This window comes from Enhydra lutris, unplaced genomic scaffold, assembly GCF_002288905.1.
Source record: "Enhydra lutris kenyoni isolate GAN:26980312 unplaced genomic scaffold, ASM228890v2 scaffoldscaffold59, whole genome shotgun sequence".
Taxonomy (NCBI): domain Eukaryota; kingdom Metazoa; phylum Chordata; class Mammalia; order Carnivora; family Mustelidae; genus Enhydra; species Enhydra lutris.
Genome location: NW_019154143.1, coordinates 10679628 through 10704540, shown reverse-complemented (window position 1 = coordinate 10704540; position 24913 = coordinate 10679628). Strand labels below are relative to the sequence as shown.

The following is a 24913-nucleotide window of genomic DNA, read 5'->3' as shown; positions in this document are numbered from 1 at the left end:
CAGTTTTCTCATGCTAGTTTTATAGCTAATGTCCAGTGTTTTTAATTGAAATTATCAGAAAGAATAAGGATGGATGAGTCTGTCTGCTTCATCTTCCTGGAAGCAGAAGTCTGCCTGTCTGCCCATGTCACACAGCTGAGACTCTCACCCAAACTGAAAGTCCTTCACTTTTAATAATAGGTTTGTTCACCTCATTTATATAATTGGTCCTAATTCTGACAGTCAGTGTTAGATTTTCTGTGAAAGCACTTTCACAAATAACATAGTTCTCAAACTATCATCAATAGGCTATTCCTAGTTGCTCTTCCCATCAGGCAAGGGTTTTAAGAACACATCAAGTTGCTCCATCCCCTCCTGTCCTTTTTACAGTCCTGGAAGAGATGAAGGTGGAAAGATACTCCCAAAGATGAAGACATTTCATCAGGAGAACTTGAGAAAAAGCAACAAGTGGTTGACTGGTACCTTCAAGTTGGCTATTTTCCTGGCATTTATTCCAAAATTAAGTTCCTTTTTCCTTCCTCCCTTTCTCCTTTGGGAGTTGATCTAACCCATCTTTTTTCTTTTTTCCCCATCTCAAATTTGATATCCAGGGTGTGTGTGTGTGTGTGCGTGTGTGTGTGTGTGTGTAGACTTAAGAACATTGTAAAATTAAAATTAACCAGAGTGGCTAAAATTTAAGAAGGGTAAGAGGGAGAGTTGAGAAGGTGTAGGGAGCCGAAATCCTGTCTCCTAACATTTCCAGTTTTCAGTCGGGCTGCACACGTGGTCAGCGGCAGGCAGGGGAGCTGGCTGAGTGAGAGAGCTGAGCTTTGCCACCTTCCTCAGCCCTGTCCGAAGTGACGCCCACATAACTTTAGTGCTAATGTCTCCTTCACCGTATGCTGGGAAATCTGTCATCCCCTGCAGCCACTCTGTAATTCTGTTAATGTATGGTAGCCTGCGTTCATACCACTGAAAGCCCCTGATGGAATTTCTCCACATTCTGGGTTAGTCACTCAAGAGAAGTCTCCTGGGCACCACAGCGTCTTGACCTCTCTATTCAAATGGTAAAATAACAAGTTTGGGCTGGGCCCTGTTCTCTCCTCTCACTTTAGGCCCCTTGGGCCAAATTTTGCTCTCATTTTCCCACAGATGGCTTTTACCAAATCCTTCCATTTCTCTTATTTGTCTCAAGTGATTTCCTCTTCGGCCCTCTGCCCCGTCGTCTAGAACAGTCTGAAATAAAATCTGCCCCCCTCCCCCGAGCTGTGCAGGGAAGACATGAAGGGCAGAGTGTTTAGGGAGGGACCCGCCTCCACACGTCCTGTGCCAGACTCGTGGGGCCACAAGTTCCCCAAGGGTTGTGTTCTCCATTCTTGGGGACAGCCACTGCTTTTCTGAACACTGGAATGTCGGCTTTCCAGCCATTCTCCGCTTAGATACGTAGGCAGACGTTTGACAAAGAAGTATCAAGGAGGCAGAGCAGGTGTAATGTTGTCACACAGGGCAGCCATCCACCCATGTGATCGAGTGGTCCTCGCAGGGGATTGGGCCCACGTAATGCTTGCACCTGATGGCATTAGCCTGGAGAAGCACTGGTCCATTTCCCCTGATAGCTCTGTATGAGGCTGAGTGCTGAGCTTTGCCACATAAGTCAGACTCTCAGAGAGCAGAGTAGGTTCCCCTACTGTGGGACAGGGAATCTCTCTGCCTTTTTCCTCCTCATTTCCCAACACCCATCTCATGCTCACAGAGCAACTATTAGCCGAGGGCGACTTCCGCTGCATTGCCTCTCAGACACTCTAACATGGACCTTTGAAAGTGACGGAAGTCTTCCAAGCCGAAGGAAGGACTATTGATTGAATGGTGTAATTCCAAGATAGCTATGGCACAAGGAGGAAACATGCAACAGCACAATAAGAATGGAAGCTTCTGGCCACCCCTCCCCTGGAGAAGCAGCTGTCTGGGCCCCCTGCTTCGGCAGCCAGCTCTGAAGGCATGCATCGGTGCACCTGAAACACTATAAATGGAAAGCTCAGAACACAGCTCGCATTGACCCCACCAGTAAGCACAGTGGAACCCACACAGTTGGTTAAATTTAATTTCCTGCAGAGCCACAAAGACTGAGCTCAAATGCCACCTCCTCTGAAGTCTTCTTGAAGTCCACGTTGAGTTGGGCAACTCAGCGGAGTGTTCCATCAGCAACCTGAATTTCCTCCCATCCAGACATGCTTGCTTTTGGGGGGTGCAAGAACTACCAGTCACACCTTATGATTCAGGGAGCTGCCTGAGGATGAGGGCGAGGTCTTACTTACTAAGATGAGTGTCCCCAGTGCCTAGCACAATGCCTGGCACAAAATAGGCCCTTATAATTGTTCACAAAGAAGGCTTGTGATGGGAATCTGCAGAGAATGCCCAGAATAACCCTTCTGTTGACTTAGAGTGAAGTCTGAGATATTCTCACTGGGTATTTGTTCCTTTGAGTTACAGTTAGTCCTATGCACTGAAGATCTACATTAGAGTTTCATGGGGTGGATAATTGTCCCTGAGATCGTTGGCAGGGGCGGGTTTGAGAGTAGCACTGCAGAACCTTGGCACAGACTTGGAACTTGTGACGAGAGGACAGGGATTGAAGGGAGGAGAGGCATTCCAGGGCACCAGTGGCACAGAGGTATGGGCAGGAGAGAAAACCAGTTACTGCTGGAAGACTAGGCCTGAGACTTGATTTCTACATCACTGGTAGTTCTGTTCCCTTATTAAATATTTTAAAAAATATATATTTTTTCAAGTGAGCCAGGTACCAGAAAAACGTTACCTAGCACACAATAGGCTCTTGTGGAACAGCTTATCTCAGAAATGTCATCAGCCACATGCTCACTTCTGTCCACGAGACACTGGCTTGCAAGGAGCCGGGAAGGGGACAGGAAAGGAACAGGGGATGTGGACTGAATTTCGAGACAGCCCGTCACAGTCTATGCTAAAGGAATTCAAACAGGGATTGAATTGGTTCACCCTGGACTGGGTTCAGAAATGGAGTCAAACCCCAGAAGAGAGCCCCTTTCCTCCTGTGTGGGAGGCCTGCTCCCATGACCAGAGCCAGACGACTGAGCAGTGGCTGTGGGCACACGTGGTGCACACACAGGATGTTTGCTTCTGCTTGTTGCTCAGGGGCCCAGGCCACTGTCAAAGGCAAGGGCCTGTGAGAGGCTCCATGGGTATTAAAAAGGCCTCCTGCAGCAAGGAGGACATCATAGTCCTCCCCACACTTGATGGGAGGTGCTTATAATTAACTCTTGGCGGCTGGGTCTGGTGCTTAAACTAGCTACCACCTACACACGTTGAGAAAAGGAAGAAAGAGCAGTTAGAATGCAGGAAAAAGGGAAAAACCCCACCTCGCCCACTTGACAGGCTCAAACTGCCGCTGCCAGCCGCCTGTGAGGCAGGGACAGTCCCCTGCAGATGCCCTGCTTAGATACTGGGGTTGCCGTGGCGAGCATCCCATCAGAGCTGGAGGGGCTGAGCCATTCCCTACCGTGCAAAAGGGCACCCAGGGACCCTGCAAGCATATGTTGGCCATTCCGGAAACAGAATGGCTCAGTTTCTGCCCCTTGGGCCAAGCAGCGTGGAGGATAGTGGGGGCGGTAAGGAGGGGACTGAGGGAGAAGTGAAGCAGAAAGAATCTTTGTGACAATGACAACTTCAGAACACTAGATAACCAGCCTGCTGGGTGTTTCTAAACCTTCTGAGGGGAGGTGAGTCAGTGGAGCGGTCATGTGGAAAATCCCCTCTCTCCTCAGCGCACAGCCATTCCCGTGCTAAGTTAAACCCTCCCTGCCAGGCCGGGACCCCATCAGGCTAGGAGAAAACGCCCGTTTCTGGGAAGGAGCTGTATTTGTGTAAACTGGGAGGACTGATGGGTTGGGTCATATGGTTCAATTGACAATTTCTGGTTTCAAGAAGGGCTCAAGTGTGTCCCATTCGCTAGCACATCACCAGACAGAGAAAGGGCCCAATGTGGCGGGGCACAGTGCTGAGGGGACGTGGGGGAGGGACGCTGGGCATCCCTCTGTCCACACCTGCCCACTTTCCCCTGTGCTTTTAGGGGCAGCCTTCATACTTGGTAGCTGGTAAGAAATGCTAAGGAAGCTTCCAGCCGCACTCCCGCCAGCCCAGCATACACCGGGTCTGGGGAGCCGCCCTGGAGCACTGTCTAGGCACGTTTTCTCGACCTCGACTTTGACCTCAGCATCTGGCAGCTGTGCCCACCGACTCTGATGGGCCTGTGGACGTGGCAGTCGGGCAGCCAGCAGATAGGACAACTGCTCTGTTTGTGTCCTCAGACCCAGGGGTCACCCGCCTTGCCATGGGCACTCGGCCCCCTCTGCCAGCACTCCACCCAGAGTGGGACCTCTGGGCTGCTGGAGCAGCAGCCCTGCCGAAGGCCTGCTATTTGGGGAGCCAAGATTCAAGATGTGCTATTTATTTTCACGTGGGCAGCTCCGTTCTTGTCGCTGCTTTCTACAGTAGAGGTGGTATCAGACCCTACCTGCAGAAGGGGCTACCTTGAACTTCACACAGTACCTCTGGCCCAAGCCCTGAGGCAGAGAGGCTGAGCCAGGCTGCAGGGCAAGGAATGTTCCAGGCAGCTGCTCAGTATCACTGGAGTGGCGAAGGCTGGTTCTACTGCCTTGCTCCAGTTCGAACAGATCAGCAAAAGCTTCTCCAACGAGCTCTTATCTCCTGATCTGGGGGAGAAACATTTCCCGGGAAATGGCCACTTTCCCCCCAAACATCCTTCCTGCTTTTCCAAGGGAAGCTGGGAGGCACAGCAGGCCACTGCCTCAGGAAGTTTTTGTCCCAGTGAGGCTCTTCACTGGGGCTGCTGTCTCCTACCCAAATTGGAAATGACTGCTGCCAGGTGTGTAAGAAACTCCCTGGAGGACAGAATGAGGAAGTGTGATGATTTACGTCTGATTTAGAAAATGAAGGTCCAAATGCAGAGAGGCGGCAACAGGTCTGTCTTCCTGCCGATTTCCATCACCGAAAGAGGGGCACGATTTTTAACATGTGACAATTGTTGGGGGGAATGGGGACAAGGAGCATCTGTACCAACTCTGAGAGTTAAGACTTATGAGGCAAGCTTCAGCCCTTTGATGAGGGAGGGGTTTTTGGATTTGATTCAAAAACAGGCTAACCAAATGCCCTGGTTTTCCTGGGACAGTCGTGGTCTCTGCTGGCCGCCCATGTTTAATTTTCATTGGTTCCCCCTTTCCCTTTCAAAAAAGTCTTGATTCGGCTGAGTAGTTCTATGATCACCCTATGCCAAAGGAGAGAGAGAGAAGAGAGAGAGAGTGTGTGTGCTCGAGCTATGGCTGGAAATGAATCCAGAATAGTGACAAGTAGGAAGGGGTTTCCGGGAAAGTTGGTTTTGCTGAGCCTGAAGGAAAGAGGCAGGCAGTGGATGCCGGCCCATTCTCAAGCATGTTCAGAGAGACAGGCTTGCTGGCCACATCCAGGAGTAGGTTTGCAGAATGTGGATGTTGGCAGGATCTCTGGGGGTCATCTAATTCATGTCTTCTTTCACAATAGGACACTGGGCTAAAAGATAGAAGGGACCTGCCCAAGATCACACCTGGTTCCCAGCAGCGTGGGGACCAGCCTTGCCCCTGGGAGGGTCAGGCCCAGGTGCTCTGTTCTGGGAGAGGGGGAAAGGGATGGTTCTGAAAGATGCTATGGGGGATTAATACTGCCCTGTGTGTGACATGGCGACCCCAGAGGCCATGGATCTGAGGCTGATGAGGGGAGGATGGAGACGCGTGAGGTTCAGATAGGCCGGGCAGGAGTGACTGTGGGGCTGGAGCGTGGGTCTGCAGAGGACCAAAGAGACTAACTGGCCAGGAGAACTAAGAACAAGTGAAGAAACAGGTAGGTAGGGACATGAAAGGGGTCATATAAGTAATTTCTAGAATCGAATTCTTTACTTTGGTTCAAATTGTAGTGAAATCGCACGAAAAAGCAAGACCTAAAGACAACTGTCTTATCCCTTGGCACCTCTCTCTTAGCCCCTCAACAGGGTTGCGGTGGTGGGAACATCCTAAGTCAGAAACAGCCTTGACCTCTACTTGGTAGACAAGGAAACTGAGTCATGGAGAAACCAGCTCCTTTCTGTCTCATGACGCTCTTAGCAAATGGGGTATGATTAAGGACAAGCCACAAGAGTGATTCTACCAGACAAGCCACAAGAGCGATCTTGTGGTTTCACTGCAGTGTGACCTCCCATGCGGCTCTTGTGTGGTGGAGGGGGTGAGGTGGTAGACTTTTCTGTGCATCTACTCATCTGGTTGGAGGTCCCAGGAAGAAGCCCAGCTTGAGGCTCCAGAGACCCGGCTTTCTGGTCCCAGTTCTGTTGTCTACTAATCAGTGACGGTGGGGAGTCACTTCTCCTCTCTCCCCTACTCTTCTTGGTTGTCCAGTGAAGGCTTTTGCTTCAGCCACCTCCAAAGTCTCAGACCCTGACTCTGTTTTTCCAGAGATATCTGACCTTGGTTCAACAGGTATCTGACCTTGGCTTAGCTACAAGTTCAACCCTTGCATCTTCTTGAGGTCTAAGTATAGAGCACACTTACAGATCTGAATGGAATAACCGTCCCCAGGTCTCAGTTATCTCTGACAATGTAGGAATACAACAGCATTGTATGTAAATATCATTTAAAAAAAAAACAAAAAAAACAAAAAACAAAACCAGAGCTATGGTTTTTGCCTCCAACAACTTTTCACCCAACGAAGTTGAATTAAATACTGAAGTTCTTTGCAGATCATCTTCAAAGAGAAAAGCTCAGCCCAGTAAACATATAGTGGACTACAGGCTGATTGTAATCAAAATGATCTCCTGTCACCCTGAGCAAGTTCTCCCACATAACGTCTACAAAAATCCTACACACCGCTGTCACACCCATGTAGTGCTCTCTGATATGTGACCTTAGAAACCTCAATCCTCTGAAAAAAAAATCATAAAATAGTTTCAGTATATATGAACTGAGCACACATTTTGTTCAGTGAAACTTCTTTGATGATGTCTGTTCAAATACCTGCAGATATTGAGAAAACTCCCACAGACATTGTTCTCGGCTGCCCCAGAACATTCTGCAGAGACCAACAGGGAAGACAGACCATACTGAATGTCACTGGTGATCATGCATATTCCAAGACAATTTAGGCCATCTTAGCCTTCCTCTGCTGCCTGCACCTGCTAGTTTCTGAGCCAGTGTTCCAGAGAAGACAGGCTGGGGGCAGAAGGAGAGTCATCAGGAAGCTGAGAAACGGAGAGGAGAAGCGGGATTTTGGTGGCATTCTTTCCACCCCCTCAGTAGAGACATGGAGAAGCTCAGAGTCACTGGGGCATCCCAAGTCACTAGCAGTACGAAGCAGCACACAGGAGTGTGTTCAGCACAGAGAAGCAACACTAGACAGAAGAGGAGGGAAGGGTCAAAAGGCTCTGTGACCTTGTCCCCTTGAATAGTGATCGGGGGTCAAGAGGTGAGTGTCGGGGGGCCCAAGAGCTTCTTCAAGGCCACAGAAATACAGTCTGTCACCTGGGAGGAAAGGTCCTTGGGGAATAGGTGTCAGGTCAGGGGGCTGAGGGCTAACTGCGAAAAACCTCAAAATACCAAGAAAACTCATGTGCCTGACTTTACGCTGCTCCAAGCCGGCGTAGCATACCCAGGCCCCCAGGGGAGCAGGTCTCCCAGACAAATCCATCATTCGGTATCAGCACTCCTTGATCATAAAATTAACATCACTGAAAGCTTAGAAAAAAATAAGACAGACCAAAAATATCACACCTTAGGCAAATGAGTTGGAAATCCCTTACAGTGACGCCCTATTTTTTTCTACCCATCTCTAAAGTCGGAGGACACCTGGTACAGTGTTTAGGTAAGAGATGCCGCTCCTGGACCAACCACACAGTTTCCTGATGGTACAGAATTGAAATGACGTCATGGAAATGCATATGTCTCAAGGTCACCCTAAGTATAGTTTCTAGGTGAAAACACAAGTCTTAGTCATTGGTGGAAAGGTGTTTGTGTGCCTTTGTGACTTGCTGGTATCTCTCGCTCTCTGCCCTTCCAAGACAAAGTTTTCATTAAATCCATGCAAGCGACCGGCCAAGTTCTCCCACACTTTCAGCTCACCTCGATGTACAACCTAAATGTAGGTTAGATGGCACCTGTGCTCCTTTGTCGTTCAGAAGGAAATAAAACAACCACTACCCAGAAAGAGCGAAGACTGTCTTCCGCTCAAGGGCAAGGGATCTCTGACATAAGATGCCCACTCCAGCGGTTCCTCGGAATGGTCTCATTTGTGTAGCAGTCCCCGTGGTGACGAAAGTAAGGATGTGGCAGACACAGAACATATGAAATCCTTTGTCTTAATTAAAAAGTACAGTGAGAGTCATGGAATTTGGCCAAGCCTCATAAATCTGCTCAAAGAATCAAGATTCTGTCAGATAAGCTTAAATAGAACCAGCGGAGCCCTCCGGAGAATTAAACAGAATCCCTGCTAGTAGTTGACACCCACTCTCCTGTCACTTTGCTGCAGTCTGTGGACGGCGGCTGTGCTCATTAACCAACAGCCCTCCTACCTGCCGATGACAAGTGTATCCCCGCGGAGCACGGGACTCAGGGATGATAAATTTACTCTTGCTTGTAAAAATGAAACTCTCCTTGGGGCAATGAAAGGGCTGCGAGCCTTTAAGGAAATCAGTACTTTGTCTGATAACCTACCTTCATGAACAAGTCCTGGTCCTCTCGGCCAGGACAGCTCCTCACCGCCAGGCAAAACTGCTCTAACGTAACTGGAAGGAAGAAACAGGAAAGGTGAATGACCTCCCTTCTGCCCACCCCGGCTCCTCTGGTATGGAGAGGAACAGGGTAGTTGTAACAGATAACATATACAGATAACATATACAGATAACATATAACGCTACTACACATCTTTCCCTGGTGATGGGATAGCTAGAGCTCCTGCTGTCCCTGGAGGGGGTGACTTCTGCACCCCCGTGAGCTGGGATGACGACATCAGAACACAGGGTCATGACCATCAACGGAACTCTATCCTAAACCTATGGGAGGTCCTGGGTTCAGCCACCAATGACCATGAGGGTCCCCCAAAGACCATGCCATATCCTTGTTTCGTGTGATGTCCATTTAGAGAACCACCTGCCTTTGTAAATTTGGCTGTGGTGGATTTTCTGTCTCAGTCTTCTGTTGTGATTCCCATATGGATTTAAGGCCTCTCTTGGTGTGAACGTGATAATGGTCCTCAGTGTTGACTTAAGTAGATCCCCCAAACCCCCTACATATTTCAAGTCATGTTTCCCCAACCATCCGTCTCCAACAGAATGGCAGAGAGAAACTCAGGAAGGCTGGCAAGAAAAAAAAAAAATTACTTTTAACCATCCATTTAAATTGGCCATGAAAACTCTAGGAATATTAATTTAGACAATTTATAGGAATCACATTCCCCTTCTCTATCACGGTGGCCTGACTCCCATCAAAAGCCCACTTGTGTGGGCACCCCCTTTTTATTTTGGTCAAACAAAACACCAAACCACACACTACCTTCCCTGCACACTGTTTTGACTATATTATTTCACTTTCAAAAATGCTCCCATGAGTCCCTACCAGCCTCAGATTTAAATCTACTTCTTTTGACAGGCATTAAGGCTTTAACTTAGTCAACCATCTAGACAAGCCTATTATCTCTAGACTCAAAGCAGTGTTCACTCTCTACTTGTCATAACCTTTCATCACTGTCTGCTGGGCACAGTCCCACCACTTGCCTTGGAGCAGAGCAAAGCCCACCCCTCCACTGGAAACTTGCAGGCCTGCCATACAACCATTCAGAGCCACTGACCTCCTCTGGGGTCCAGCCCAACCTCCACAGAGCTACTGCGGAGCAGTGGGCAGAGCTACACCTAGCCTTGTAACCAAGGGACAGCCTCATTCCCCTGTTCTGACCCTAAGGATGTCTGGAGGTCGTGTTTACAAACGCAGATATTTTGAAGAGAATTATATCATCAAAAACAAATTTTCATCAAGCATTGCCTGGGTAATTTTTTTGTGTTATGTTCAATGTTATCTAATGACCTGACCTAAAGTTACCTAAACACAAATCTTTAGACGGTTGTAATCTATGACTAAACTACTCTATGCAGTTTTAACTGTTTTCAGTTGTATCTTGTGCTGATGATTTTTTTTCCACATCTAAATGTTTGCTTTGATCCAGTCAAAATGTGCTCAGAACCAACAGAGAGATCAGTGTAGCCTGACTACATATATATGTCCATCCAATCATCAGTGGGCTAAAACAAATAGTAATTGCACAGAATCTTAAATCATTTTAAACAATTAAAAAATTTTAGGAGAGTTAAGAATTTTTGAAATACAATACATTCCCCATAAAAGGAACTCAACAGAACCCAGCCTGAGCGAGGCTGAGTTCATGCAAATGCAGTTGCTCTCACTGATTCAAAACACACCCACCCACGGAAGACTCTGGAAGCTGCAACCCCTCTCCCTGAACATTGTCATCAGCTCTGCTTTGGTGTGATAAAATATCGAACTCCATGGTCTGAGGAGGACTCAAGAATAGTCTACAGATTCAGGTGCTAGGTTTTCTTCGGATGACCTTTTTTGAAGGTGTCTGTTTCATTTGGTAAAGGTTTATGCTGTGACTTGAAATCTTCCTGAGCACAGGCCATGGGAAACTCAACACTTGCTACTTGCTGCCTTGGGTGGGTGGGGGGGTCTCCTGGATTCTCGCCCTCACCTCTCCTCCTCTGTGGTGACCCCAGAGCCGTACCTCCAACTGGCTGTGGCTGGACTCCTCTGTGACACTTAGCTGTTCACTAGATGTGGCCACCAGCCTGGGCAGCTCTTTCTTCGAACAGTCAACTTCCATGCCTAGCCCACTGTTCCCTGAATTTTCCCATTTTTATGGTACTGTCATCCACCAGCCAGTAGGCCCAGATCTCTGATTCTTCCTTCCCTTCCTTGAGCCAGCTGACCCTTCTTGTACAATGCCTCCCGGATGCACCCCTTTCCCACAGCCCAGGTGTCACTTTGACACTGCATAATGCTTCTGCCTCGTTGCCCAATCTCGGTGCCCCGCCCCCCTTTCCTGGCCCTGTGCCCAGCTGCTGCCCCCACAGGAAAACTCGCACTGCCGGAGCGCTGCACACACCCCCTCCCCTCTGCTTCTCAGACCCTCTTCCCTTGGGAAGCCCCTCCCCACCAGCTCTTCACTCCTAACCCACGGCTGGGTTCTCAGCCATATGATCTGCTCTTTCTTCTTCCCATCCGCTCAAACCCTGCCCTTCTCCGGGGCCCAGCCAGTCAAGGAGGAGTCAGATGGACCTCACTCGTGGTCTTGACCGCCACCTGTCCTTGGACTAGCCACATGCTCTCCCTGAGCCTCAGTTTCCTACAGTCACCTGTGGAGACCGGCGCCTGCCTCATGGAGATGGTGTGAGGACAAAAGGAGAGGGGGGATGCCAAGGCACAGTGTCAGGCATGGCACTGGCCTCCCAACTCTGTACCTTTGAGAAACTTTCTCTTGCCCCATCACACGGGTTTCTTCCTGGCTTCATACCTCCGTGGGACATATTATATGCTGACTTCTCTCTAAATCATTTTTTGGCTGATAGGCACACACCCTGCCTTGTCTGAGAAGTGAGCCTCCAGACAGCCACGTGACTTTTCCTGAACTCTGGTCTATACCTGTCATGTCCAGCATGCCCCAAATCACCACCCAGTTTTGTGGAACTGGACCAAAAGGCCCCGTGGGAACACAGGGCCTCATAGACAGAGCTTCCCCGTAGCTGGCTGGCTCGGGTTTGTGAGGCCTGCGCCTCTCACTCTGTCTACACAAGCAACAAAAGCCAACCTCGACAACTGGGCACCAGCAGAAGCAGAGCGCATGGATTTCCCAGTTGTTTTTTCCATTGCCTTAGATGTCAGCATGACCTCCGCTCTCATGCCAACAGTGGGCTTACCGCTCACCTCACCCCACTCTGATTTCTATCCAATCCCCAAAGAAGAGAGAGGGTGTAGATGGCACCAGGTCTGTGTGGCCACTGTGCCCCACCTGCCTAACTCACCGACAAGGCCTGCTGAGAAGCATCTCCACGGAGTTCACATTTCATCCCCCCTCCCGCTTCCTTCCCCGACTTTTAAATAAGAAAAAAACAAAACAAACGCTCTAAAAATGAAAGCATCTGTGGTATCCACCTTCCTCTACCCCTGCTGCTGATTCAACGGGGGCTGACTGCCTGATGAGAACGAGGCAGGCAGCAGAACACGGTTCAGAACAAGGTTCATGGCAGCAGCGCGAGGCTCCTTCCAAGACCCTGAGTGAAATGTTTTGGATTCGACATCGATTGTTTTAACTGCTCTGAAGTGTCCTGGTGCAGTTTATTTCAGCTGGGGTGGGGAGGGGGTGCAAAGGCTTTCAGCTGTCTGAAGACAGTCAAGTTCCCTTGGTTCAACCCTTGCACTCAGTGTGACAGAGAGATCGGCCTGACAATAGTGAGAGAACAACAGATTCTGAGATAACAAGTCACTTGCGGGGGTGGGGTGGGGGCTAGAAAAAGTGACCCGACTGAAGTAAGAAAATGAAATAAGAAATTGAAGTAAGGAAATGAAGTACGAAAACGGGAGTTTGGGAGAAAAAAACTTACAGGCCAGTGTGAAATACTTTGTCTCCCCTTGTGAATATGGGCCGCCCTGGGCTCGTAGGTGAGGGATCACAGCCTCACCCCTGCAGCCATTTCTGAAAGGTAGACAGGACTTTGCAACAGAGGAGATCCCTAAAACAAGGAAATGGTTGTACCTAGAATATCTTTCATTATGACATGTTGATGCAAATAAGGGGGAAAGTAAGACAAACCGAATGCACAATAGCATTGAATTATGCTTCCCTTTGAATTCTGGCTGTAAGATTGAAGAACTCTTGCTAAGTTGGCAGGCACAAGTGACCTGAAGGATAACATGGGGGGCAGTATTGCTCAGAAATCCCGTCTCGGAATACTCTTTCAGCTTCTCTCTCAGTCCTCATGACAGGACCCTGGAGAACTGGGGTCCTGCCCCAGGTGCCAAGCTTTAAAGAACCTTGCTCTGCCATCCCTCTGGCTGCAGCCTTCCCCATGGGGCAACGGGGTAGTGCCCACCTGGAGTCTGCACCCCCCCTCTCCAGGTACTCAGGATCCTGGGTTTATAGCTCGCATCTCCTCCCTGGGAATGTACTCCATCTGCTATGTGCGTACCCCCAGACTCATACGGTGGCCAAGGGACAGCTGTTGGCCAACTGCTGTGTCCAAGGGCTGGACACAAACCTCGTGTGTCTAGACTCGGGAAGATCCGCACAGTGTGGAATGGACCTGGGGGTGGGACTAGTCAGGGATCTGCAGGGGGGGGATGCTTCTCCCCACGCTGCTGAGTTCACAAAACTTCCCATAGTCTGAAAATTGTAAATTGGAGCCTGGCCTTCTGGATGAATGCGGCTGTATTTGTTCAGGCTGGAGGACAAAGTATATTTTCTTCAACACTTTGTCAACTTGTTTTATACACTTCCCCCGGGCCCCACACAGAGCAGGGCAGTCTTGTGCTAGAGAATGAAGACCTGAAACTAAAACGCAGCTTCACCCAAACCTCTTCAAAGCCAGGTGCTTCCATCTATCTCTGGAACGAGGACACAGGTCCTGGCTGCGTCTCTCGTCTGGCAGGAGAAGGAGGCTTTCATAATGCAGACAAGGAAACCAGCCTCTTTTTAGGGGCTGCAGAAATATGGAAACTGACCTTCGCCCCGAAACAGACGGTTCCACCTGGAGGAGTGTGACAGCCGAGCACCGTGGCGGCTGGGCACGGTGCTCTGGGAGCAGTGTCCTCCCTTGCTGAGGCTTCCCTGGCATCAGGGGCAGGTCCCACATCTCCAGCTCAGGTCTGCCTCTCCCTGGGTGCCCTGAGGGTCAGGTTCACCGGGCACCCACCCCCAAGGGTCCTGGTCTGTGGCACAAGGTGGAACATGCTGGTGGCTGTCCCTCAGCCGTCTCCTCTCATGAGAGTGACAACCTGCTCTAGCTCATTTTGTAGAACTCTCACTCCAGGCCTCTGCAGTCCCCCACCCACCTATTCATCACAACATAACAGGGAAATGTTGAAAGAACACACACACACACACACACACACACACACACACACGGGCTTCATCTTTGCAGAAAGAACTCTACCTTTGTTTTCAGAATCAACACGGAGGATGAGCAGGGGCTTTTAACTTCTTGGCAGCTAGGGGTTGGGACAGATCTGGCCTCCTGCCCACTGAGATGCGGTGAAGGGGTGTGGAGCTCGCCCGTGGGGGACTTCCATGCTAGGCAAGGTGCCATGGCTCACTGCCTGGTCCCCTGGCCTGGCTCACGGATCCATTCCAGAGAGCGGGCAGAACGTGGCACATGCCCCCAGACCCCTGCTCCGTGGCCACGTCTGGGAGCACGACAGGAGCTCAAAGGCCCAAGCTCGTCTCTAGGCAGACAAGTTCTGCTTCTCTGTAACCGAGTCTCTGCCTGAGTACTGGGATCACAGCACCCCCAAAGGGATAGCCTTTGGGCAGAGGGGGACCTCTGCTTCTTCAGTGCAAACCCTCCTTTCAACCCCTCCCACCACCCCTCACTGAAGGTCTTTATCCTCTCACTTGCTGGCCACACTCCCGTGGTTTGTTCTCCATCCTCTGCCCAGGCCTGCGCTGGGACTATTACCCCAGGGTATCCCCGCCAGGGAAGCTGCCCTCGAGGGAGCCTGCACCTGACAGTCACTCTCCAGCTCAGTCCCTTCATTGGGTTCCTACTGTCTACCCAGCGAAGGCCAAGCACTGTCACGTAGCGTTCAGCGTTCACCCCGCAACCTCTTCAGCCCACTTTTGCAATGTTCAGTTTTGTTTCCTGGCCTCTTCCCTGAACACTTCCCTTCTGGCAGAATAGGGGTCTTGCCATTCCTTGAATAAGGCCTTTACTTTGTCACCTTCACCTTTGTCCACACTGTGGCCTTCTCCTGGAATGCACTGCTATACTTTCAACATGGAGATCTTGTTCACACTTCAAGCCCAGTACTGAGGGAACTTCTGGAAGCCATCTCAGAGTCCCGTGATATCTGAAAGCTCCCTGTACCTCTCATGGGCCCGTCACTTTCCACACAGCAAGCCACATGTACTCGTACCTTATTCCTCCCCTACACTGAGAACGGTTGTAGGTCATCCTAGCTCTAAGTCTTCAAGTAGGAGGTCCTGAAAACTTTGTAAGCAAATAAACTGCGCCCACAGGCAACACGTCAGCTTGGCCAGGCCCTGCATGGGACAGCAGCGGGTCCTCCCTGCCATCTTGGAATCCTTGACCCTAGTCTGAGCCATGCGAGTGACATGTGGTAACTGGTTGCCAAGTGCTAGATGTGGACACTTCCTGCGGGGAGCAGGGGCAGGCCATGGGGATGGGGTGGGGGCAAACTTTGTCTGTGGTGTCTGGGCCTCGGGAAGAAAGGGGTTCCCCTCTTTCCATGCCTGTGACATCACACACCCATCTGATCTTCCTTCTCACTGCTTTCAAAGGAGAGCCAGCTGTGGCCACTGGCCCAGGTCAGGCACACAGTCACAAGAGGGAGCAAGCACACTGGCCACTGACTTCCCAGATGGAGTCCTTTCACCCTGGGGCAAATGTGGCCATTCAGTCAGCAAGAGATGAGGGCGCAGCTCTTCAGGACTCCCCTCTCTGGAACCTGCAGTCTCCCCATGTGTGGAGAAGCAGCCCACCTCAGGGGGATGGGGCACTCTCTTGATTATTCAGGGAGGCCCCGAGCTCATCGTGGCCAGTGGGGGCTTACTAAGGCGGACACCAGTGGTGGCCACTACTGCCGTATCTTCTCCCTGGCAGAGAGCGTTCCCCAGGGGACTGCCCCACCCACCTGCAGACCCCTTGTTGTAAGGACAACTCCGACAGAGACCCTCCCTCCCACGCCACACTGATCTTTGAAGAGGAGTTGACTAGTTTTGGAAAACCAAGAGCTGTGGACTCCAGATACAGCAGTTACATCAGGAAGATAACGGACATGACAGCTGTGAGCCATTGCCTGGGGCGCGGCATCAACCCTGACATTCCACTTTGAGGGGTTCGCCTCTCAGCATGATGCTATGCTCAGGACTTGGGTATCTCTATGTCCTCAGGCCTCTCTACCATTCCCCATCATGGCAGCTGACTCACAGGCCCCAGGTTCCCCCTCGCTGCACATGTCCAGGCTGGATTTGGTCCTGTCCCCTTCCCCTTGGTGCCAGAACCAGCCCAGCCCTCCCAATATTACACTTAGCGCTTCCTCCCACTTCAGCCTCCACCTCCCATCACTCTTAAGGTCCTGTAGATCCCTGTAACGTATCCAGAGTGGCCTCCCCTGGCCTCCCGGTCTTGCCAACACTGCTTCTCAGCTTGTAGCCTCATAGCGGTGTGTTGGACAGCCAGGCCAAACCTCCCGGGTCACAATTCACCTCCACATCACAGCTGCAAAATGCTTCCTACAGCCCCTGTTCCAGATCTTTCCCAGAGCCTTGCTGACTGTGGAGGTTGACAGTGAAAGCTCCCAGATGAGGCCCTCAAAGGCCTGTGGGATCCTCAGTCTTGTTCCCTACGTGTGCCCTGCCCTTCAGACACACCAAACTACGAGCGCTTTCCCAAGTCATCCAAGAATTTCACACCCCCCATTCTGCTCTTCCTTCTACTTGTATTCCCTTTCCACCTTTGTAATAGAGGTAAATCTTACCCATCCTTGCTGGCTGCCTCGCCGGGCACTTAATGGGGAGCCGTGTGAACACCACACTTAAGTCTCTCCCAAGGTTTCCCAGAGCTTCTGGTCTATGGAAACTGTCATTCAGCTCCGACTAACTCACCTTGAGAACAGGGGCCATTCCTTACTGGATCTTTCATCCTCAGAACTTAACCTAGTTCCCAGCCCACAGTAGGCCTTCAACATGTGCTTGCTGCATGAGGATGGGTGAATAAAGAAGTGAAGGAGACGTACTCTCCACTATATTGTTTCTCAAGGACAACTGAGTAGATGCTGGTCTCTAGTGGGGCAGGACCAGATTTTAAATGCTTGTTCTCCTTGGGGCAATCAGACTTTGAGACACGGAGCAATCTTCAGCTTCCACAGGACATCCGGCCATTTTGTCCCTCGGTCTGACGCAATACCTTGATCCTATCCCTTAGGACTGACACAATCTTCATGCTCCTTGCAAGAAGGACCAAAGCGAACGGAAGTCAGGGGCTCACAGCTGTAAACGGCCCCGTGCAGCTGGGATGGGAGGCACCTCTGGTGCATAGATCAGAACCCGAGTGTCTCCTTCACCAACCGCTGACGAAAGCTTTTTGTGGCAATTTTCGGGAAAACTCAACCACCTGCATTGGTCCAGAATGGGTCTGCATAAAATTTAATTTGTCTTTAACTTCTCAGGAATGAAGAAATACCAAATGTGCATGAGACAAGGAACTCTAATGTTCAAGGTATCCAGAAACTACATTACGTATTAAGAAACGGCTATTCCTAACACTGTGAAAAGTCGTTTTTTTCTGCCATGTTATGTTTTTGTGACGAACTTGCTTTCTGGTTCATGCACTTTGACCCTGGAGATCACAAGTTTGATGCCTCTCTACCACACGGGCTTTTTGCTACATTCTCAGACACACAATACTTTTCACCCATGATTACAGAAATCTGTGGGAATTTCTTTATTTTCCAGCCTTCCAATTAAGAGAGAATTTCCAAGTGCTTTTCAGTGGGAAAAAAAAAAAAAAACAACAACACAATAAACAGCTTCCCCCATCTCTACTTACCCTGATGTTAAACTTCCCCTGTCGAGTTTCTTTTTTTTTTTTTTTTTTTTTAAATTTTTTTTTTTTTTTTTGACAGAGAGAGATCACAAGCAGGCAGAGAGGCAGGTAGAGAGAGAGGAGGAAGCAGGCTCCCTGCTGAGCAGAGAGCCTGATGCGGGGCTCGATCCCAGGACCCTGAGATCATGACCTGAGCCGAAGGCAGCGGCTTAACCCACTGAGCCACCCAGGCGCCCCCCCTGTCGAGTTTCTAATACCCGTTTTAATACAGCAAATCAGGGGACCTACATGTCAGTAAAGGAAGGGGAATATACTGACAAAAACCTTTCTGTTACTTACCTTGTGGTCACTTTCCTATCTAACCCTCGAGGCCACTTTAAGTGTATATTAAAACTTGTTACTTCATTATATCTCAGAGGATCCAATTTGGCTTTTTTTTTTTTTTCCCTTTTCGGTTCTCACATTTCTGAGTAAAAGCCATCATTTTCAAGTTCATAGAGCATTATGTTTTCTCTGCAAATAAAATCGCATAACTCTCAAGCAAAGAGAGAGGTAAATTCATAAAGAGGAGACACAACCCTATTTTTCCTCCTGCCATTTGGGATCTACGATAGGTTAAAAATGATGTTTTTATCTCTGGTGATTTATCAAACTCCAGATTTCATAAAAGATAAACAGATGCCCTAAAGAAAGGATACATCATCTTAATGTTTCATTGTGACACTTTTGGTATCTGAAGATCATGTATATTAAAGATCTCCCCTCCAAAAACTCAATAGTTCCTATGATTTACACAGTTTATTTCTTGTTTTTAAAACACACCGAAGTGAGAACATGCCAGAAGACACCTTAAAAAAAAAATGGTCACATTTGAAACATACAGATTATTTATAGACAAAAAAAAAAAAAAAAAACAACAACCCGAGAGTTGAACGAAAATCTGGTTGGCAACAGACAGTTGCTTTTTCTATGTTTTTTTCTGAGTTCATTTTGGTTTTTGTGTGGGTGGCTCATGTGAACTCAAAGGTTATTTGCTAAATGTTTTGTGAGATTAGAACATGTTGTCCTTTAAAATCTAAATTTAAATTTATGTTTGTTGCAAATATGTTTCACTTTAGAATATGGGATCATATTTTTAAAGTAAAAAAATCATACCTATAATTGCTATGATAATACAAGAGTTCCTATGCTCCTATTTTTAACTCGCAGTTTAGAAGGTATTATTCTTAATCATAATTCCTAGCGGGAAAACTCACAGTACAGAGTTCAGCAGTAAAAAATTGTATCTTTTTTACTTTTGTGTTGTTTTTACCTGCCAGCTTGGGTACTGATTAATCTTACTTTGAAACTCCTTAAGTACCAGAAGCTGTAAAGTCAGGGTGGACTGCAGATCGGATCTTTCCGTGTACAGATATAAGGTACACTTTTCAATCACACGATGGGGAAAAAAGGTTAAAAAAAAAAAAGAAGAAACACGTTTAAGCGGGGGGTGCTTCTTTTTTCTGCCTCTTTAGCAAAGCTGAGCAACTAGATCGAGATCCAAACAGCACTTATGGGCCCCACAAGGTGGGCAGAGGGCAGCAATAGGCTGGGATTTGAATCCTCCCACTGCTGTGTGACACTGGGCAACTTATTCAATCTCTCTGTGCTTAGTTTCCTCAGGTCAAAATGGGATAGACAGTGGCCCCTTCCTCACCACTTGGCGGGGGGTTAATGAATGCTCCCGCTCCCACATTGTGCACCGGGCTTGATACACCGAGCCTCCCTGGGTGTTAGTGGTCCTCATGGTTATAGGGCCCTAGTGCTTCCTCGCGTGATTTTTCATTTCATCCTCACAGAAAACCTGTGACGTGGAAAACAGAAGACCCACTATTCGGAGACAAATGCGGTAAAAGCAGTGAAATGCAGCACAGCACAAGAGAGGAAAGTATGTGTCAAACAAACACACAAGGAAAAATCTCTGAAAGTTCAAGAAGGCTGTAACTCCCAGCCTCTGGTGTTTTATCTATAGGAAGGAAAACCCTTGGAGAGTTGGTGGTGGGAGGGTTTCCCTCAAAATCTGAGGCCTAGAGAGCTTTTCCAAGCAAAGCTTTGGGGTCAGCCAGCCCGAGGGCGAAGCTGGTTGGATGCCATCCTAGGCAGTTCGTTCCTCCTCTGAGCCAGTTTCTCAATGGGCTTTGTGAGCTTGTTGTGGAAACCGAAGGCGTGACATGGCTCCAGCCCAGGGGAAACCCTCCACAGTGACCGTTACAGTCGGCCGAAATACTGGGGCTCCAGGGATAAGTGACATTCTCTTAGCATCTGGGTCAAGTACTGCAGCTAAATTCTGTTCTCAGCCGTCTCCTCCACAGAGCAGACAAGATGCAGGAGTTAGACTTCACTTTTTGCCCTTGTCCCCTTCTTCCCAGCGCAACAGAATCCTTGGGTCATTTGTCACAACACTCTTTCATAAGTTGTCACCTCCTTCAAAGAAAGTTGAGTTAGCAGCATCCTCTCAAGACAGCTTTCTTAGTGACACACTCCCCAGTGGGGTGATGGGGGGCCTTGGGGGCCCAGACCTCAAGCGAAGCCAGTGTGACGGCATTTCTCAGGGGAACGGTACTTGGGGTCTTTGGGTTGGGCAGACCTAATCTGCAGATTTACCTATGCAGCCACGGGGAGAAGGCGCAGCTCCAGGGGAGAAACCCCGGCCTTTTGAGGGCGGGAGCAACCTTCCCGATGCTGGAGAAGAGCTCTTCTGTAGACTCACAGAAGCCCGGGAGCCACGCTCCATCTCACCCACTTTCCCAGAAGGCGAAAGGCTAGGAATGCCATATAATGTCGGGCGGTCTGCGCTATAGAACTTTCTCTTCTTGTGTCCACTTGCTCATGAAGCAATACCACACGCTCTGCCAAGGGTTCAAATTCAGCCACATTTCTTCTTTTCTTTTTGTAAGAGCCCCTAGCTGCATCAGCCCAAAGTATGCTATTCTCCTCCTTAAAACTGTCTCCCTTTCATTGGACACCCCCCTCAGCAGGAGCGTCCACTCACATCTCTGGCCCTCGGAGCAATCTTGCACAAGCTCAGGGGAGGCGAGTTCTCACTTCCTTTTCTCTGGTTTGTTGCCACCTCCTGGCATCCCAGACGGCCCCTCTCTGCTGTCCCAGACTTCCGGCTTTAGGGACCCAGCTACTCCAGCAGAGGACTGGAACAGTCGCGTGGGCTCTCCCAGGTGTCTCGTGCTCTGAAATGGGGACCCTAGACTCCCCACTGCACCTTCTGCTCTCAGAAATGAATGGGTCTGAGGTTTAGTCATGTGACCGGGACAGAGGGAACAAAGCTGGAGATGGTCTTTTTCTCCCCCCTTGGGGCCTCCAAGATGCTGCTGCAAATCGTGTCTGCCCATTCTTGGCTTTCTAGGTCCCCTCACCTGCTTCTACCACCCACATGGTTAACGGGTGCTAGACAAAGAGGAAGGTCAGCGTCAGGGGCGGCGGTACCCAAAGCTCCTCCCTCCCACCCCACACCACCGGTCGGGGCAGGCTGGGACTACTTCTAAATATTGTCCCACCCAGCAGAGGGTCCCCACGGGAAAGGAAGGCACACAGGTTGTCCCAGCCCACACAATACCTGTGGTGCCCGCCCGCCCTCCATCTCCGGCAACAACAGCCAAACACGGTGCAGAAATCTGTATTCAAATAAGGTGTGTTAACTTTCAAGTTCAGTTCCGCTCCAGAGGGCAGGCTCACTCTTCAAGTGCAGAGGACTTAGGGTCTTGGGGGCACTTCTGCAGTGGAGTGTAAGGGGGGGCGATGAGGACCTAAATCCACACGGGACTCCTGGATGAAGTTATGGCATTTTATTTTTCTGAGCTCGAGTAACGAGATGCACGTTCATTGAGGGGGTTAGTATATTCCCCCAGTTCCCTGGAAGATGAATGTCAAAGCTAAAACGAAATCGAGGTGAATGTAGTTTGTGTAAAGAATAGCCCCATTAACAAATGGGGGCGAAAAATGCTGATCCCATGAAGGATACTGGAGCAAGTGCTCACGGAGAAAATACAGAAAGAATGCTGCGATAACACCTATGACCACATTTTTATTAACAAAGAAAGTCTTGTTTGGAAACACATCGTCCCTGAGAGGAGTCTGAAATTAATCCTCTGACAGGCAGAAAGCCACACTACTTATATATTCTAATCATAATTACAATGTGCTCTTAATGCGAACGTTCTAAATTATTAGTCACTTTATTAAGAACCGGAGAAGGGACTTCTGCAGCATAATGACAGCACCTTACAGCTCAGAGGAGGGAAAAACCAAGAGACAGTTCTGCATGGAGCTGGAGAATAGTGGATGTGACTTATTTAATAAAAGTGCTTAGTTTCTTTTTTGTTTAGGAATCGGTACACCCTGAGGGGTTCAGACCGCACTGTGCTTCGGAGCTGCTCTTTCTAGGGCAAGATAAAAACGTGTATCACAGAAAAATAACAATTTATCATTGTAATGGTTACATCCCACTTCAGAAACCACTAGAGACTGCTTAACATTTTTATTTCAAACACACGTTTTCCCGAGTCTTCAGGTGACAACGGATACTGATGCCAGAAGGTCCCCCCCCTCATTTGTTCCTAATAAAAATGGCTAGATTCTGAGTTCATTTTCATGTGGGGTGACGTTCAGGTCTGTGCTTTCACGGACTGATCCTTCCCTTTCCTCCTTTGTGCTCTTTCTTTGAAAGTCTCCAAAGGCAACATCTGGGCCTGGTCACTGAAGACAGATGGGCTCCTTCTACTTCTTCTCCCAACCCCTGGGGACCTCTGGCAGTGGCGCAGCATGCTATTTAAATGTCATGACATGCTGACGGAACTGTCCCTGCGCAGTGTGTGCTCGGCGCTGTCCTACCGCAAGAACCCATTCCTTATCTGTTCAGACCTCCTCATTACGATGACTTTCTCTATCTCAAAACATTCCTGGGAGTTCTAGAGGTTGTCATTGAACTAATTCTTCTTATTTTTTCTTCTGTTACTTTCTACAGCCAAACTGTCTTCCTCTAACCCTGATAGGGGCCAATTTCCTGAAAATAATCACTTTTGCTACTGTGGCTATTAGCTAATAAAAGGTAGGGAGTCCATTCGGATTTCTTTTATGCTGTGGCAATATTAAATCTGTGATGTTGCCTGTCCATGTTAAGACTTCCTGCACTGGAACCTAACTTGCTTAAATTGTCCTCTTGTTCTTACGCTTAAGAAACAAGGATCTGGGGCACCTGGGTGGCTCAGTGGGTTAAAGCCTCTGCCTTCGGCTCAGGTCATGATCCCAGGGTCCTGGGATCAAGCCCCGCATTGGGCTCCGTGCTGAGCAGGGAGCCTGCTTCCCCCTCTCTCTCTGCCTGCCTCTCTGCCTACTTCTGATCTCTCTCTCTGTCAAATAGATAAATAAAATCTTTAAAAGAAAAGAAACAAGGATCTAAATGTTCCACTTTGGTAATGGGAACTAAGGATTTTGTAGAGTAGTAACTAACAGTAATAAAACAGTAATTAACAGTAATAAAAATTTTTTATTGAACCCTAACTATGGATCAGATGCTAAGATAAGGGCTTTTGAGTATATTCTCAATAGCCCCCTGAGGTAAATATCACATTATGTCCATTTTTTTAAAAGATTTTATTTATTTGACAGAGAGAGAGATCACAAGTAGACAGAGAAGCAGGCAGAGAGAGAGAGAGGGAAGCAGGCTCCCTGCTGAGCAGAGGGCCCAATGCAGGACTCGATCCCAGGACCCTGAGATCATGACCTGAGCCGAAGGCAGCGGCTTAACCCACTGAGCCACCCAGGCGCCCACATTATCTCCATTTTATAAATGAAGATGAGACGAAAGCTCAGAGAGGTTGATTAATTCACCCACCATTGCACAGCAGGTAGAGGTAAATAAAGTCTCTGCATTCAGTTAACCAGACTCTGGAGCCCGAGTTCTCAACCCTCATGTTAAACTTAATTATGCTCTCGACAGGACGAGTGGTTCAAGTCATAATGGTCAGTGTTTCCAAGGCAAAGGCCTGAGTTCAGGGATTCTTTGATGCCTGCCTTCAAATTTAATCACATCTCCTAATGTTTAGAAGTGTTTCACTTGGAGTCCACATGGCTGCTGCTTGTATCCTGGGAAGGGTGATATCTGTGGTCAGCACACGGAAAAGCACGGGGAGGAGCCCAGGCGGTGGGGCCACAGGCAGCCCAGAGAGCGGAGCCATACATGTCTACACGGAGTGCAGAAAAAGGCCTGGGACATAATTGCCTTCAGTAAAGGTGCCTCCTGTGCTGCTTTATATGCCAGGTAAGTTTTAGCTGATGGACAAATCTGAAAAAACACCCCACCAACAGAAGAAAGGAGGTTTGCATAAATTTCTCAGGGGCTGAGTTGGTGCTGAGGACACCAAGACCGTCCAGGGAGCAGCAGCCTGTGGGCTCCAGGACCCAGCCTCTGTGGCAGGCGGGCCAGCGTGGACACTCAGATGCTCCTCCAAGAGCTGTCCAGTCCAACCTTCTGCAATGTTCTATCACTGAATTCCACACGGAGAGTTCCATGGGATGGAGCGTGTACAAATGACTCAGCAGTTGGGTTCTCATTTGTGATGAGTAAACTGGCATTCTGGATTATACAGCTGTTACCTTTGAGTTTGATTAAGGTGAGTCAATTCCCTTGAGCCTCATATACTGTGGGTGTGCAGACAAATTAAAATTTCTGGATCCATAGATGAGGGAACTTAGTCCTATGACTTAATGACCTGTGCGGAGGGAAGCTTTTGTCCTCCCTCTGCTCCTCTCAGCCCCTGGAGGGGCTCGCTGTGTAAAAAGGCTGCTCCCGGTGTGTTGTCCCCCAGGCCCCATGAGGAACGCATGCTCTGGGCATAATCACTTGTGTGTTCTCATTCCTGTCCACACTCCTGAGCCCTGTGTCATGAGGCTCATCACGGTCCCAAGCACTGGGCTGCGCCTTGAGGGAGAGAAGAGGCCAGGCTCAGCCTACTCACCCCAGTCTGG

At 49.1% G+C, this 24913-nt stretch overlaps 1 protein-coding gene across 1 annotated transcript in view; it reads right to left on the bottom strand.

The window, feature by feature from the left end:
* Positions 1-24913, bottom strand: part of LOC111158452 (acyl-CoA oxidase like) — a 328739-nt gene that overhangs the window by 44039 nt on the left and 259787 nt on the right. Inside the window, exon 17 of the mRNA XM_022520472.1 lies at positions 8760-8830. Within this exon, the coding sequence (XP_022376180.1) occupies positions 8760-8830 (71 nt within the window). The remainder of the gene's footprint in view (positions 1-8759; positions 8831-24913) is intronic.